Source organism: Egretta garzetta, unplaced genomic scaffold (genome assembly GCF_000687185.1).
Source record: "Egretta garzetta isolate BGI_Z169 unplaced genomic scaffold, ASM68718v1 scaffold291, whole genome shotgun sequence".
Taxonomy (NCBI): domain Eukaryota; kingdom Metazoa; phylum Chordata; class Aves; order Pelecaniformes; family Ardeidae; genus Egretta; species Egretta garzetta.
This window is the reverse complement of record NW_009258783.1, coordinates 2,139,298-2,154,844: the sequence shown is the minus strand read 5'-3', so window position 1 is coordinate 2,154,844 and position 15,547 is coordinate 2,139,298. Positions and strand designations below refer to the sequence as shown.

The window sequence follows — 15,547 nt, the reverse complement described above, 5'->3', positions numbered from 1 at the left end:
ATGGCTGTGAGTTTGGTCCAGATTCAAACCAGCCTAGGTAACATCTTCCCATTTATTCAGCCACCCATTCCTTCCAAAAGTCAAGATTCTTGCAGTAAGATGTACCAAGCACTTAATTTGTTTCTGCTCAGTGTGCCACCTTCTCCCAGAAAGCGGAAAAGGTATCGGTTCAAGGCACAGAGATGCTTGCTGGTCTGAGCCGTGGACTTGTCAGAGCTCTCCATTTAAACCTTCATGGGAGGAAAGCTGCATAGTACTAGGGTTTTTCCTTTGTTTCTGTTTTCTTTAGTTCAATTAATATTGCAGAATTGAGTAGAGAGCATATAGCTAAAAACTAATTGGCATCTGTGCATGGGGGGGAGAGAGAGCAACCTCTTGCTCCAGGGATGGATAGCCAGGTGTTGCTGGCTGATAGCTAATGTGGATCAGCAGCTGGGTTAGTTCTTCTTAGGATGTCCTCGTAAAGGCAGCAACTCAACATCCTTGTGTACAGAGCTGGGATAAAGATGACCACAACAGTTAGTGGGAGCCGAACTAAGTTGCTCAGTGCATCTGTACCCTCAGTCACATTTGATTCCTATGGATATCGTGCAGTGAATGGATGTGCATAGATGTATATCAGCCACACTGACCGTGTACGTTGTAATGGGCTGGTCCTTTAGGACCACACCTAGTTTGCTTAAGCACTCTGAAAGATCTCATTGTGTTTTGAAGGCCTTAAATATCACGCTGAGGTGCCAAAAGACAAAGGCAATGGGATTTTGACTCGGGCTTGTGTAGGTTAGGCACTGATTTCCCGGTACATGCCTATAACTTGCGCAGGGTTCACATGCACACTCCTGGGTACTACAGTCTAACAAGTCACTGCACATCTCCTGAGCCAAATTAACTGTCTTTATGCATACCCTTGGCCTGTGGCAAATACGAGATGAACAAATTAGGCTTTTAGCCTTCCTTCACCATGGGCTAAATTAAGTCAAACGATCTTGCATAAGCTGTGGGTTGAAAGCACGTGTGTATACATACACTGTAATTGCCTGTGTACCTGCGTGGTTACGTGCTGGTTTAATTACGCCGGGTGCCTACCTGCATCTTTGAAGACATTTTGCCCTGGTCGATCTGTCCCCCACAAAATGAGCTTGCGTGTGGTGGTGGGCAGTTTGGGTGCAGAAGTGGGGGTATTCACCCTTTCCCCATATGCATCAGATGATGGCAGCTGTCGGAGGGTGGAATACCAGCCTGAGAGGCTTATCCGCCAAGGACCGCCGGGGACTTCTCTTACGTGATGTTATCAAATGATCACAACTCCTTTTATCACCCGGATATCCTGAAAGCTTAAAAAGAGCAAGTGTTACTCCATCCCATTGCTGGCACAACTGCTTCTTAATACCCAACTCCCTCTTCTAAGTTTGCATTTTTATTATATGACCTTTTCCTCCAAGCAGTGAGTTTTTAACTCAGCAATAGAAAATTGCAGCTGAGGAAAGTAGATAGAAAATGCAAAATCACTCTACAGTATGTAGCTTTTTAATCGCATTCCCGTATTCAGTAAAAGTAATGAGATTTCTTGTTTATATTTGTAATCAGCAGAGGCAACTGACTGTGATGAGAAGCCGGACATTTCTCTACTACAAACAGGTAAAATGCATTAAAATTTTTATCAGCTTCCAATGTGTGTGTTTGTTTATTTATGGCACAGAAGCAGTTTTCAATAATCCTGGCGTGCCATATACAGTCGGGTAATTGCACACAGGACCCAGCTATCTTAAGTTTTGAATGGCCTGTATTAAAAACCAAATGCATCAGAATCTTACAATTTCCCCCTCTATTTCATATTCATAAAACCTCAAGGTTCATGGTAGCAGCTAAGCTAATAAGGCCAGTAAGTTACCCTTCTTATGCCAGACAGGGACTTGTGCTCACCCCTGGTATTTCTGGGAGGTTTTTTGAATTCTTAACAGAGTTACTGGTAGGGACAAACACAATAATTCATATTGTAGCATCTGTTCAGTTGTCCAAGGTATTAGCAATAATATCTTGGGTTCACAGAAGGATTGCAAAGATATTATATGCTAGTTAAGTGTTGGTTTACTTTCTCTTGAAACGCAGCCACCCTGCCTTAAAAGCCCGGCAGTTGCTAAACAGCAGCTCAGCTATGCAGCTGGGTCGACTAGGAAATAAAATTTTTGCACGCTGTTACACATGGTGTTGGAATCAAGACAGGCTGAGACTGAAATTTGAAGCACCCTCATTAAGAGGCGGTCCATCAGTAGATGCCCTGATGGTGGGAGCTGAGCTGCCATCCTCTGAAAATCCCGTGGGGCCAGAGTCTGGGGAGGTGGTCGTTTCCCTGCGTTACAGAGCCATTTCCCTATAATCTCACCAAGATGCTGCCTGTTATCCCCAAAGCCAAATTAAAAGGAGGGAAGATCTTGAGCGGACAAATAGGGTTGTGGATTATGGTGCATTTTTCTTATACTCCTAAGATGCAAGAACAAAGGGTGGTTGGAGATCAGCAGTGCTGTTGCTGTGAAGAACAGGTCAGGGCTGATACTGGGTTGTTGGATGCATGGCGTGGTACCTGGAGGCTGTGGGGTGGACGGGAGGCTACTAGGACCATCCTGGCATCTGTCTCTCGTGCAAGGGCTTCCTTATCCCTCTTGCGTAAGGGCTGGAGAAGGAGCTTTTGCAAGAACAAAGGGTGGTTGGAGATCAGCAGTGCTGTTGCTGTGAAGAACAGGTCAGGGCTGATACTGGGTTGTTGGATGCATGGCGTGGTACCTGGAGGCTGTGGGGTGGACGGGAGGCTACTAGGACCATCCTGGCATCTGTCTCTCGTGCAAGGGCTTCCTTATCCCTCTTGCGTAAGGGCTGGAGAAGGAGCTTTCACACACCCGTGGCTGTCTGCCGGAGCAGCTCCTGCCAGCCGTGGAGCGCTGTCGGCTGAAATCCCGCTGTCGGAGCACGTGCAGTTACTAAGGAATAGGACCAGCGGAGCATTTGGGAGGACAAGCAGCTATAGTCTTGTTCTGGCATGGACCCAGTGGGGGCTGGGAGCACGCGCTGGCTGGGAGCTGCCGTGCTGCTTTCTTGGCCAGCCGCTGAATATTCCAGGGTACAGTTGTGATAATAGATGCAGGAAGCTCTGGTTTGAAAGGTCTCTTCCAAGTGACATCCTGTTCGCTCCTTTTATCAGGGAGGGAAGCAATTCCGGTGCAAGAGGACCCTCATAAAGGTTACTAATGCAACGTAGCGTTATCTTTTCATCCCTCTGGTAATCATATTACGGAGCAGAATTATCGGATTGCTGTGCTTTTCTTTGCGTGCAGTTTCTGTAGTTACTACTTGCGTCGTACGTTATTGATGGAAATGAGCATGCCGAGATGCTTGTGGTGGAGAAGGCTTCCCCCCTTTCCACTCCACAGCAGATGACCATTGCAGTCTGCTTGCTCAAGCATCCACGCATGCACAGGTTTTGAGCCGAAATGTTTCCTTTGCGCTGTCTACCTCTCCGTACTATCTGTGGAAGGACGCCTAAGTAAACCACGCTGCAGTTTGCGTCGGTGGGGGAGGTGATGCTCGCAGGCTGTAAGCCAAGCTTTTGACTCACACCCAGTGTTATATGTGTGCGAGTGCCTCTTCATAGTACGTATCCCTGTAAAATAGCATACTGTTCTTGGAAGCAAATGGTTTAAAGTGATATACAGATAGTATAATGACAGTAATTATGACAGAGAGCCAAAATACAGATGCTTTCTATCAAGGAGTGTAGCAAAAGAGGTGGGATGTAACTTTTACAGAGGTCTTTCCCTGTCTTAGTACAGCTGGTTTTATAAAGGGGTGTTAGTGACAGGTTCTTTAAAGAGAGCCTTCCTGCAATTTATTCAGCTGTCTTCTCTGTTTAGCTTAAAAAATCTTTGGGGAAGAGTCTCTCTGACTGTGTGTTTGTACAGTGCCTGGTGCAGTGGGCCTTGGTTGCAGATGACAGCTGATACCAGATAAATCATGGCCTCAGGTTGCGCCAAGGCAAGTTTAGATTGGATGTTAGGAAAAATTGCTTCACTGAAAGGGCTGTCAGGCACTGGAAGGGGCTGCCCAGGGAAGGGGTGGCGTCCCCATCCCTGGAGGTATTTAAAAGCTGGGCAGACAAGGTGCTTAGGGACAGGGTTTAGTGGTGGGATGGCAGGGTCAAGTTAACGGTTGGGCTTGATGATCTTAAAGGTCTTTTCCAACCTAAATGATTCTTATGATTCTGTGATCAGTGGTTAACCTGGTGTGTTGGTAGAATAAAACCAGACCAAATTGGTTGAGGGGGATCTTGCAAGAGACTGGACAGGGAGAAAAGGTGGGATACAGAAGCTATTTGTGGAAGATGGTTACTCTCCTGGTCTTCAAGATTTGAACAAGCTTGTGAATCAGAAGCACCCAGAGTGAATTATTTGAATCAACGGTAAGTGTTGGTGGAAAAAAAAAAAAAAGGAAAACTTGGATGCCTTTATTCTGCTTTTTCTGCTCAGTCAGCCCTGCCTGTGATGCCGGCAACGTTAGGAACAAGGTCTGGGTATATATGGACTATTGTACTTAAAGGGATCCTATTCAGTACTTAAAGGGAGCCTATAGGAAAGATGGGGAAAATCTTTTTAGTAGGGACAGCTGTGACAGGACAAGGGGTAATGGCTTTAAACTAAACCAGGGTAGGTTTAGACTGGATATAAGGAAGAAACTCTTTACAATGAGGGTGGTGAAACCTGGGAACAGGTCGCCTAGAGAGGTGGTGGAGGCCCCATCCCTGGAAACATTCAAGGCCAGGTTGGATGGGGCTCTGAGCAACCTGATCTGGTTAGTGGTGTCCCTGCTCCCTGCAGGGGGGTTGGACTAGATGACCTCTAGGGTCCCTTCCAACCCAAAACATTCTATGATTCTATGAAATGCTTCAACCTAGGCGTTTTCAGATCACGGCCTAAAGCTGACACTTCATTTGAGACATCTCAGTCAGAAGTGTGGATGCTCTCAGCTCCCTTCATTGATGGTGGGAAGAGGGCTGCTTCCAGAGAGAAGGTCAGACCAGCCAAGGTCATGTTTGGAGGTGCCTCTCCTTTGGTGCCGGCAGGACTGGGCTCTGGGTGCAGTTAACTGGTGTAGGTGCCTACAGCCAGTTTGAACCTGCTCCCTCTGTGCCCACAATTAGCAAAGAAGTTCCAGACTTCGAGGAGAGCAGGGGGTGTTTTGTTTTCAAAACCCTCTATTTGAAACTCAAAAGCCTTGTAAAAAAATGGAGCTGGTACATCCTCATAAAACTAAGGAAGACATTTTTGCCCAATTATATTTTAGCACTTCTGAGCAGAAATCATGCTCCCGTTTTAAAATCACTCTCAATGCTAAGAGGGCCTTTGCTTTAAAAGCTGTTGATTGAAGGGTGTTTAAAGTAAATTGGAAGAACTGTGGCAGTTAAACTTGCTGAGAACTTTGGTGCATTGACAGATACATCTCAAGAAAATACTAGAAGAATTGTCCTTAACAAATGTTATCAAAGCTCCGGTCTTCCTGAGCTCCAGCTTTTGCACCTACCAAAAGCTGAAGGCTGTGTCCAGACCTGAGCTGAGACAGATCAGACAGCTCCAGGGGTAATTACCGTGGACTAAGTGGAAAGACTGATTAATTTTTCGGTGATACAGGAACCTGGCAGGTGTGAGATAGGTCTTTATCAGGATGAAGATGGTTCATCTCAATTTGGTCTACAATTTACAAGCATCTGGATTTTGTGTTTTTAAAAGAAAAAGCAAAAGGAAGGCATACTCCATAAATTCTGTATGTGGAAACAAAAGTAAGCCAGCTGCAACACCCTTTTCTTGAATCCTCATCTTGAAAATTGCATTTGAAAGGTGTATGCAGCCCAGGACCACGAGAGAGCCCTCCTTACACCTGCGCTTTGGACCACAGCTGTGCTGTGAGTTTATATAGTTTCTCCACACTGGGGTTAATTTCAAGACGAGAAAGAATTTTGCTATCCCTAAAAGAAGCCGAAACACTAACATCCCAATCCTCAGGTCCAGGGGTGATACAGCTTTGTGAAAAGATGAGAGCAATCTCTTGGTAAAGAAACCGATGATAAGAAAACAGCAACGATCCAATTCTATATAGGTTGTCTCCTTTTCTCTTGAAATACAATATCAAGAAAACGAAACTTCAAAAAAAAAAAAAACCTTTCGAAACCTTAAATATAAATCCTTTATTGTAATATAAATCTTTATCTTTTCAGTGCATGATTGTATGAGTCTTCCCTTTTCATTGGGTTGTATTTGCCTCTCAGGCTGATTGATGTCTGTCTCCCATTTGCCCTGTGTTCTTAGCACTCTCGTCGTAATTCTTCTGTCCATCTTTCATTGTTCTGTTTAGAAAAAGCACATTCTTAAAGTGCTTAAAAAAAGACGGGATATAATCATACCGTGTACCTTTTTTTATATATATATATATTCTCCCATATGCATTTAGACTGCTGTGGAGTGGTGGGGTTTTTTTTCTCCAAAGATCCCAAAGTACGTACTCTAGGTTTAAAATTCATGTGGTGCTTTTTTCACTTCTTCAGAACCCTAACTTCAAAGGGGTGAGCATTGCAGTGCAGTTTGTGCCGAAGTCTAATGCGATGCTTTACATCTGAAGTGGGGTGCGCTATGTGTTATGTGAAAAACTTCGCTGACATATCCTGTATTCAAAAAAATTTATTTAATTTGCTTTTCTTTAGCCGATTGAGCTCTACCCTAAATGGAATCCAGCAGCCACTGCCTGCATACAGATCAGCAGTTCAGCCCCGTCACAAATTAGTTAGAACTCAAATATGTATTTTCCATCATTTTAATTTGTTTTTTTGTTTTGCAAATTACTGATTTCTTAAATTTTGTGGTTTTAAACTGATTTCTTCAAACTCTTTCTTCCTTCAGGTAACCTTTTTGACACCACGACAGATCATCTGATGGACGCAAACCCAGATTTTTCAGCTTGAATTTCACCACCTGCATCAGTGTTCTTGGCAGATAGAAACATCCACCTCTTTGAATAATGTTCCCACAAGATCGGCACGAGAACTTCAGCGTATCGGCAAGATACGGACATCCATACCATTTTCCCTTCGAGTTTGTGTTGTTTCATGCATTTTCCATGTAACCTCAAATAACGAAACTGCCAGATTGCTTCACGATGATTTCTCTCCGTCTCCAATGCGTTATTTAATTAGCGGGGTATCCACTCTGAAGACAGTCTCTTGCCTTTGTTTTTTCTCCACGATTGTGTTTTTCCATGTGATCGTATGCTTGCCAGCAGTGTTTCATCTTAAGCCACGCAGAGGTGAATACACAGAGTCGGGTGGCTCTTCCCGTCCCCGGGGACCAGGGTGGCTTCTCTCTCCATCAGGAACCCCGGGGGCCCGATGAGCATTTGACTCAACGAAGCTCTTTGCTTCTGCAGACCCACTTCTCCATTCCTGGCTGCTGTGGTACCAGTCGTACGTAGCTATGATTAAAAAGTCCTTGCTGGATTTAGCAGGAAATAAAGCAGGATTCCTCCCAGCAGTGCCTGGTTTCTTAATTATAGCAAGGAGAAGCTATTCCTCAAAAAATTTTCCCTATGTGGTCCTAGCGGGATGGCTCTTGAGCATCTTTGTAGTGCACATCACTGGAGGTGGTCATTCTCGCCTCACTTTCCCCCCCCCCAACTTGCCCTACCACCTCCATCTCAAAACGGATTAGTTTGCCGATTTCCAGGAAGAGGGTCTCCACACTGTGATTTTTCAACCACTGCCCTTGGCAACAATATTCACCTATTTTTTAAAAAAAAGTCACCTTCTGACTGGCACTCTATTGATATCTCAGCAGTTAATTTGAGTGAATTGATCAAGAAATTGCACTACCTTCTTAGACACTGAAAGGGTCAGTCCTTTCAGGTCAGGGCTAAGGTAAAATCGTATGTGGCCCTCCATGCAAACCTTTACTTCTGCACCTTTCATCAGCACTAAATTCACTTTAAAAATGTCGGGAAAAAGTCTAGAAGGTTTTACCCGCAACATCTATCGATCATCGGGCGGTTTGAGCGTGTTTCCTGCAACTGGAGGGAGAGCTCGCTGGAGCCTTTACCATTGCATTTCCTTTCCCTGTGTGTATTTTAGGTGCATCTTTTTTTGTTTTGGAAACTATTTGGCCTTTGAGTGTCTCAACAGAAGTGCTATTACATAGTGGGATGGTTTTCAAAATACTTAATCTCTTTTTTTTTTTAACAATCCTAAAGCCTGTTCTCTCAGACGGCGCTGAATGCCCACAAATAAGGCTGAAGCCAACGGGGAGCGGTTTGTTCTCTCGGCACCTGAGAAACCAGGCTCCCAGCCCTTCCCCACCCACCTACCGTGGACTTTTAGGAATGACCGTGTTCTCTCTGAAACTGTGGAATAGATCGAATGTGCACTGCAAACCTTAAAATTTGAGTCTTTCCTTCCTTCGTGGCTTGGAGTTGCCTGCATTGGGCAGGGGGCACCGGTCCGTCGTGTCCGTGTCGTAACCCTTCAGCAACGGAATCAGCGTTTTGTAAATTTGGAAGATTGCATTTGTGTTTACTTACTGTGACTACTGTTCAGACTTTCTTCAGAAATCTTTTTATAGGTTTTATTAGAGAGAAGAAAAAAAAAAAATCATTCCATATTTAGGTAAAAATGTCTCAATCTTCTGTATATATGTTTTATTAATATGTAAATATTTAGATATTTTTAAATTACAATGTTCTTAATAAAGCGACAAGGGACTAGTTGTGAAATGGTGTATAACATTGTGTCGTGTTATCGATCTCTGGGAAACCCTCTTTGTCAGTCCAGAAAAGAAAACCCACAATAAATAACTTTAATTGCACATGAGTTCCTGTGTTCTGTGCTGGATTCCCACATTTCAGAGGAATTACCTAGCAATTAGTGGACTACATAGGGAAATGTATAGGAAAACCCTACAAGTTACCACCACGATACTATTTTTTCAGCTGGCTCGGACAGAAACCACGCTGCCTGCCAATCACAACAATGTCTTTGTCCAATCGAATAATAACTCTCAAGTATTAAGTGCTGATATGCTTGAAGTCTAATTTTAATTGAATTAGGTGCCTTTATAATCTGCACTTAAAAGGTTAAGCTCTGCTTCTATGGAAACAACACATAGGAAGGACAAACCAATACTTATAATTTGGAGTAGCTGCGAAGATAGGCGCTTGGTAATTTATTATCACACCCTCATCAAATGTTGTTTAGCCTTAGAAAATATTTCCTGTGAAAACATGTTCCTGGTAATCTTCCATCAATTACAAGGAGCCAGTGAAGTGAAAGAGCGGCTTGCCACACCTTTTCTGCTTTCTGTAAGGAGCGCCAGGGATAAATTGCTGGTGAAAAGTCTAGCAAGAGTTTCCTTTACTCGTTGGTGTCTGAACAGCCTGAAGCCTGGTGTGCATCCTGCATCCGTCTGACACGGTGTGAGCCCGCACGGTCGCTCTCCACTGGGGGGTGTTGCAAGAGCAACTAAATCAGATCACAGCACGGTTTGGGTTGAAGGGACCTTTGAAGATCACCTGGTCCAACCCCCCTGGCACGGGCAGGGACATCTTGCACCAGGTCAGGTCACTCAAAGCCCCATCCAACCTGGCCTTGAACACTTCCAGGGAGGCTGCTCTGGGCAACCTGTGCCAGTGTCTCACCACCCTCATCGTAAAGAATTTCTTCCCTATGTCCAATCTAAACCTACCCTCTTTCAGTTTAAAACTGTTGCCCCTTGTCCTGTCACTACAGGCCCTGTTAAAAAGTCTCTCTCCATCTTTCTTATGAGCCTTCTTTATATCTTGAAAGGCCTCAATAAGTTGTCCCTGAAGCTTTCTCTTCTGGAGGCTAACCAACCCCAACTCTCTCAGCCTTTCCTCACAAGAGAGGTGCTCCATCCATCTGATCATCTTTGTGGCCTCCTCTGGACCCTCTCCAACAGGTCCATGTCTTTCCTGTGCTGAGGGCCCCAGAGCTGGATGCAGCACTGCAGGTGAGGTCTCACCAGAGCGGAGCAGAGGGGCAGAATCCCCTCCCTCACCCTGCTGGCCACGCTGCTGGGGATGCAGCCCAGGATACGGTTGGCTTTCTGGGCAGTGAGGACATAATTGCCAGATTATGTCCATTTATTTGTCCACCAGTACACCCAAGCCCTTCTCCATGGGGCTGCTCTCAACCCCTTCAATCCCCCCACCTGCCCTGATGCTGGGGGTTGCCCTGACCCATGTGCAGGACCTTGCACTTGGCCTTGTTGAACCTCATGAGGTTCACATGGGCCCACTCCTCCAGCCGGTCAATGTCAACAGTGATTTGGTTTGCCTGTGCCCTCCATGTGTCCACAAATTGGCTTCAGATCTGAATGCAACTCATCACTCACACAGTTAGTGATCCTCCAACTCGATGGACCAAATCCATCAACAAGCATTGTCACTAACCTGCTCTGCACTGCAAGTCATCCCCATGTATTTTATTTGGCTTGGTTTTTTAAGCAGGGGGCAGGTTTATGCCATTACATTACATTTATGCCATACAAATACAGCATTATTCGTAACGTCAAGTTGCATGCCCATCTTTAAGATAGAATTAGGAGCAAGAAATGTTGCTGTGTGTCAGGATCTGCAAGGCACTAAATCTCATCAGCGCTGCAAAGGCACCAGCAAGTACTGCTGCGAGTTTGCAGTTTCGCCTGTGGAAGCAGCTTTGGGATGGAGCAAGCGCCGTTGCCAGCACTCGCACATGGGCTCCAGCCGAGCCCCAGCATCCTTGCCAGGCCATTTGGCCAGTGCATCCCTCTGTCCTGTGTGCAGGACACTAGAGATGAATACTTTGGGTGAAAAAAAATCCTTCTGAAGCGTAAGAGGAAAAAGGATATTCTCCTGGTGACATGAAAGGTAACTGGAGCCTGCGCTTTATAAAAAATGCATTAATTGCGAGGCGAGGAGAAAGTCATCTCAAGTGCCTGTGACCTGTTGGTTTAGAAACGGCTGGCTGAGTCTTTCGGGGGAAACACACGCTGTCGTGTCGGTCCGGTTTGGGGATGCGTCGTCCTGATGTGGTCACCCCTCCTGGAGAGAAACCTTCTCCCCCAGAAACCTACCCTCTGCTGAGGGGGTGATGCCTCGCTGGGGAGGGGAGCAGGCACTGTCCCAGAAAAACCCCTTGGGGCCACCTCCTCCTAAAGAGACAAGATGCAGCCAGGACTTTGCAAGATTTTTCAAAAATAACCCCCTTGTGCGTGTCCTCCCCCAAATCTAAAGTAGCAAAATGCCTTGTAGGAGCTGCCAAGACATCCCCTCTCCCTCCACTGGCTCTGGCGCTGCTCGAGCATCCCCACAGCTGGGCTGGGGCGAGCACCTTCACCCCTTCCTCGCCACGCTGCCATCGCAGAGAGGTGTGAGAGGGGGTTGTACAAGTAGGTCAGGTATGATTTCTCACCCACTGAATGCTAATAAAAGCCACCAATGTGAGACTATAACATTATGTGTATAAATAATTTAGCTCCGGTGTGTAAACATCAATTCTGGGCTTTAAAAAAAAAAGAAATAATTCCGTCAGCTTGTTCCCCTCCCCTCCATGCATATGTTTTTACATGCAACTGTTAACAGGGGCAGAAATAGCTAATACTTGGGGAATTTGGAAATCAGGGAGGCACACCCCTTGTGTTTCTGCACTGGCTCCTTCCTCCACCCGGATCCTCAGAGGTACAGAGGAATCGGGATGAGCACGGCAGCTCATTAGGAAAGAAGATGTAATTTCTGGCTTGTAATTGCAAGTAATCATTGACCAGAGGGATGGTGGTAAGAGGAGAAGAAGCTGTGTTTCATGACCCACGTTTTTCCCTTTGCTCCTGTTGCTGCTCCCTTGGGCAGATGTGGGCCCCAGGTTTGCGCCATGAAGCATCCATCCGACCTTTCCAGCAGTTACCTCCAGATGAGGCATTTTTCCCCAAAATTCCTCTCAGGAGGAGTCCTCACAGGGAGCGAATTCAGTCATCAAGAGTGGCTGCAAGGGGCAAGCAAGGCCCCATGGATGGAAACATTGGGCCAAGGCTCACACTTGGCCTGTGAGACCCTTCTGAGGAAGCTTTGTCAAGGATTATGAACTGATGTGGTGGGTAGCATGCCATTAGCTGGACCCTGGGCCCAAAACTGGCCAGACTGGCCCATAATCTTTCTTGAAGGTCTGGGGAGATGCATGGTCCACTGCTGGTTGCTCTCCCATACAGTTCATCCCAATGTAACTTTGCATTAAAGCATTTGTACTGCCATGGTTGCCCCTGAAGCTACCACACAGCATGGGGTGAAGACCATCTACCTCTGCCCAGCAAAAGCCATCACAGGTTGTAGGACCATGTTGGCCCATGGCTCCTACTGGAGCCTGCTGTGGAGCCAGCTTGGGGTGGCAACCACCACTGTGGCCAGGGATGTCCCCTGGTCATGTCCATCACTAGGGTGCCCAGGAGAAATGTTACCTTCAGGTGATGCCTGGACAGGTCAGAGTGGATGGAAAAGGCCAGTCCATGTAACTCTGCCATCCACTGACATTCAGGTGCCCTTGAGAACCTTTCCTGCCCCAGGGTGGTTCAGCAAACCATTAGATGGAGAGCATGTGCACACCTGGAAGTGGTCCCGCATGACGAGGTGCTTAGGGACATGGTTTAATGGGAATGGCAGGGTTAAGTTAATGGTTGATGATCTTAGAGGTCTTTTCCAACCTAAATGATTCTATGATTCTATGATTCTGGCAGGTGAAATCAGTCCAGGAGACTTCAAAAAACCTGGTTAGCAGCAATGCTCCCACCCCACACTATCCCTGCTCTGCTTTCGCCCCACTCCCGGCACCGCCACGGAGGCACCAGGCGAAAGCGAGTGTGGGCTGGAGGGGGACGAGGGGGACATTTGCATGTTGGGACCCTGTGAGCCCATGCCAACCCCTTGACGAGTTGCTGTGAAGTTACCACGGAGGGATCTGGACTGGAACCAGCATGTGGCTATTGCCGTTACCGCGGCTTAGAGAAAGCAAAGATTAATGTAATCATTTAATCCCGAGAGATTTCAGGATTCACCGACTGTATCGCATGTCTCCACCGCGGCACAGGGGAGGTGTGCAAACCGCTCTGCTGTTAGCTGGACCTCCGCTCCCAACTCATTCCCCTTTCCCTGAGCCTCTGCACGTGCGCTCAGACCCCAGCTCTCCCCGCTGCCACGTCCCTGCCTCCTGCCGCTGCGGTGCGGCGGTGGTGAGTCCTGCCCACAGCATCCGACCCGCTTTTTGGCTGGTGAGAACGGTGATACCATCCACCCTTGGTTTTCTTGACTTTTTTTTGGCTGGTGAGGGCTCAGGCCCCAAAGCCACAGACCTCCAGGTCCCCGGCGCACGTTGGCTTGCCTGACGCTGGCAGCACCAGCAGGGTGTCCACTTCCTACCCCTCCATCCACCCTGCCCTCAGAGGGCTGATGCCATGGGGAGAGCCAAGGGCCAAACTGGGCTGGATGCCCTGGGGGGAACAGGGTTTGCCTTGGGGTTAGAAATACCCTTTGCTTGCAAAAAATTTACCTGGACACCCAGGTGTTGCCAGTCCCCAGGGAGGGGAGCCAGCACACAGCAGAGGATGTGCTGCATCCTATGGAGCACCTTTGGGTGCTGCTGCAAAACCTCATCCATTTCCTGGCTCCTTGGCCCATAAGGGTGTCACCTTCCCGGCTTCATCACCTGGAGAGCATAAACTTGTGCCCAACCCCAGTGCATTAACATAGATTTTGCATTTAACATTTATTACAGCCACAAGCTCCCACGTGCTTCCTTCGCTGCCCTTCGCTGAGCGTGATGGATCATCCCCCATCTCCCATTTAATGTCCCCTTGGGGAAGCCTTAGAGCAGAGGGGACTCCTGCCTCGGCCACAGGTCACCCACATGCAGGCTCCTGGCACACACCCCAGTGGGGTGGCATCCCTGAGGTGGCATCCCCTCCATCCAGCCCCGTGGCCAGGGCCAGTCAGCGAGGGCCCCTTCCTTCCCCAGGCTGTCCTGCCTCTTCCTCGGTTTTTATTTCCATCTCCTGCTCTGCGGGGATGTTCTCCCTTGTCCCGTCCCTCCCCACAGCAGAGGGGATACCTCTTCAGGATGACGGGGAAAAGCCTGAGCTGAAACTGTACCTGCAGGTGTGATGGGCCTGCGGCGAGGCTGATGGACCCCCTCCGCTTACCCTGTCCATGACACCCCTCACCTCCAGAGGAGCTGCAGGCAGGAGCAGAAGGTGCTGCCAACCCAGGGAAGCTGCAGCCACAGCCCCTGCCCCAGGCCACGAAGTTTTCTGTGCAAGCACAGAAAAACAAGAGCAAGCACATTCACCTTAATGAATAGAGCTGGATGCTTTCTCCCAAATAAAATCTCTTATAGCTGAGGATTGCTTTCAGAGAGCTTCTGGTAACTCCACTCATCGTTGTGCAGGTGGGAAGCCCAGGTTTGTGGCCAAGGTTCATTCCCTTCCCGCTCCAAGTCAAACCATTGCACTTCTTCTTGCACTAGGCAGAAAATCAAACAAGCTCAACAGAGGGAACGTGAGGGCTTAAGCTACGGTGGGATTTCAGTTTGAGGAGGATGTTGCAGAGGTCTCAGCCTGCAGCTTTGCAGTGCGGGGTTAGCTCCAGCCCTGGGGGAGATGGAGCTGCTTGGGGAGGACAGAGACCTGCAGATCTGCTGCCTCGTCCACTTCAGGGGCACGCCCAGCGCTGGGCTCTGCATTACCATTCGCAATGTTCCATGTGGTGGGCACATCTTTTTCACAAGCAGAAAGGCCATCAGCTACACTAGCACAGCCAGAGCCAGGGCATGGAATCACAGAAGGGTTTGGGTTGGGAGGGACCTTTGAAGATCACCTGGTCCAACCCCCCTGCCATGGGCAGGGACATCTTCGACCAGATCAGGTTGCTCAAAGGCCCGTCCAACCTGGCCTTGAACACTTCCAATGATGGGGTATCCACAACTTTTCTGCGCAACCTGTGCCAGTGTCTCACCACCTTCATAATAAAGAATTTCTTCCTTCTTTCCACTCTAAACCTACCCTTTTTCAGTTTAAAACCGTGTCCCCTTGTCCTGTCACTACAGGTTCTGTTAAACAGTCTGTCTTTCCTATAGGCCCCCTTTAAGTATTGAAAGGCCACAATAAGGTCTCTCTGCACCCTTCTCTTCTCCGGGCTGAACAACTCAGTCTGCATTGATACTGGGGATTGCCCTGACCCAGATGCAGGACCTTACACTTGGCCTTGTTGAACTTCATGAGAATCACATGAGCCCACTCCTCCAGCCTGTCAAGGTCCCTCTGGATGGCACCCCTTCCCTCCAGCAAATCAACTGCACCGCCCGGCTCAGTGTCATCTGCAAACTTGCTGAGGGTGCACTGGAAACCACTGTCTATGTTCTTGATGAAGATATTAAATAGTATTGGTCCCAGGATGAACCCTTGAGGGACACGGCTCACTACTGGTTTCC

General features: G+C 47.7%; 1 protein-coding gene across 3 annotated transcripts in view; it reads left to right on the top strand.

Annotated features, from left to right (window-relative positions):
• Positions 1 to 8,605, top strand: part of BEND7 (BEN domain containing 7) — a 48,025-nt gene extending 39,420 nt beyond the window's left edge. Inside the window, exons 8-10 of one of the 3 annotated variants that reach the window (XM_035889169.1) lie at positions 1,588 to 1,638; positions 4,943 to 5,073; positions 6,939 to 8,605. In XM_035889169.1, the coding sequence (XP_035745062.1) occupies positions 1,588 to 1,638; positions 4,943 to 5,073; positions 6,939 to 6,971 (215 nt within the window). In that variant the 3' untranslated portion in view covers positions 6,972 to 8,605. The remainder of the gene's footprint in view (positions 1 to 1,587; positions 1,639 to 4,942; positions 5,074 to 6,938) is intronic. The other 2 variants (XM_035889170.1, XM_009649463.2) reach the window with 2 other exon arrangements.
• The last annotated feature ends 6,942 nt before the right edge of the window (positions 8,606 to 15,547 follow it).